The sequence below is a fragment of the Gavialis gangeticus genome, unplaced genomic scaffold (genome assembly GCF_001723915.1).
Source record: "Gavialis gangeticus isolate Ggan-Ray unplaced genomic scaffold, GavGan_comp1, whole genome shotgun sequence".
Classification (NCBI taxonomy): domain Eukaryota; kingdom Metazoa; phylum Chordata; order Crocodylia; family Gavialidae; genus Gavialis; species Gavialis gangeticus.
In genome coordinates this window covers 3,732,290-3,733,464 of record NW_017728960.1, presented here as the reverse complement: position 1 = coordinate 3,733,464, position 1,175 = coordinate 3,732,290, and the positions used below count along the sequence as shown (strand labels likewise).

The following is a 1,175-nucleotide window of genomic DNA, read 5'->3' as shown; positions in this document are numbered from 1 at the left end:
GGGGTGGGAAGAACTATGTCAACTCTGAGCACTTCTAGACGTCCCAATTTAGGGTAAGGTCTTCTATACATAGATACATACATATCTTCTACTCATTATTTTAGTCAGGTCTGTGATTTTTCTACTGACATAGCTGATCCAACTCAGCATCCCTTGTGGAACTAGTTCTATTAGTATAAACTCATATTCTGCCAGTATAGATTATTCCCCGCCCTGCTTTCCCCCTCCCCACAAGGCTCCAATCCCGCGCCCTTCCCCCCCGGACCCCGATCCTCTCCCCCGCGCCCGCTCCGGGCCACACCTGTTCGCGGTTGTGGCGCTCGGCCTCCACCTCACGCTGCAGGCGGTCCGCGCGCTCCTCGGCGTCGTCCGCCTGCTGCTGCAGCACCTGGATCTTGCGCTTCACTGCCTCGATCGTGGTAGCCCCGGCCATGGCTGCACCCCCGCTCTGGTCCCGCGCCCGCGCTACTCAGCCGCTTCCGCCCGGCCCCGCCCTGAAATACCGGAACCGCCCCCTACCTGGGAAGTGACCTCACTTCCGCTTGCAGCGGGAGGACCCGGATGAGAGCCGCCCTGCCCCGCCTGGTTGCCATGGTTACCGGGCGGCGCATCCCTCGCTGCCCCGGCTGCACAGCGGCGCTGGCGCCCCCTAGGGGGCCCCGGGGCGAACACAGGCCCCCAGGGTGGCCCTGGGCCCCGTGAATTGGGAGTACCCCTGAGGACCCCAACAGTGGGACGTGCCCTGCTACCCTCCCCCCCGTGCATCCCGGGACGGGAGTGGAGCCCCCAAACATTGGGCAGCTGCCTTCTACCCCGAATCCCCCACCCTGCCAGACCACAGTCCCTTGCCGCACACCCCGGGGTGGGAGCAGAGCCACAGGGGCTGCAGCATCTCAGAGCCACCAACAAACCTCTCCTGTGCCCCTGGGCCGGGGCATAGGAGCCACACGTGGGCTCCAAAGTTGTCTCTCCGCAGCCCCTCAAGTCCCAGCCACCCCTCAGTGCCCACACAGGCCATGAGGAAGCCCCTTCCCCCCCACAAAGTCCCCAGGCTCAGGGCTCGCAAACCCCACAACGCGGCAGATGCGTGTATCAGCTCCCACATCCAGGGACGCCCTGACCCTGTGCAGGAGCCCATATACATATATGGGTACAAGGACCAAACGCCTCATCGC

At 63.7% G+C, this 1,175-nt stretch overlaps 1 protein-coding gene across 17 annotated transcripts in view; it reads right to left on the bottom strand.

Annotated features, from left to right (window-relative positions):
- TPM3 (tropomyosin 3) overlaps positions 1–1,175 on the bottom strand; it is a 50,421-nt gene that overhangs the window by 34,876 nt on the left and 14,370 nt on the right. For 3 of the 17 annotated variants that reach the window (XM_019527861.1, XM_019527823.1, XM_019527854.1), the window contains exon 1: positions 302–502. The exons of 10 other annotated variants lie outside the window; for them this stretch is intronic. In XM_019527861.1, coding sequence (XP_019383406.1) covers positions 302–433 — 132 coding nt within the window. In that variant the 5' untranslated portion in view covers positions 434–502. Of the gene's footprint in view, positions 1–301; positions 504–1,175 lie in introns of those variants that run through there. 4 more of the 17 variants (XM_019527869.1, XM_019527845.1, XM_019527836.1 and 1 more) reach the window with 4 other exon arrangements.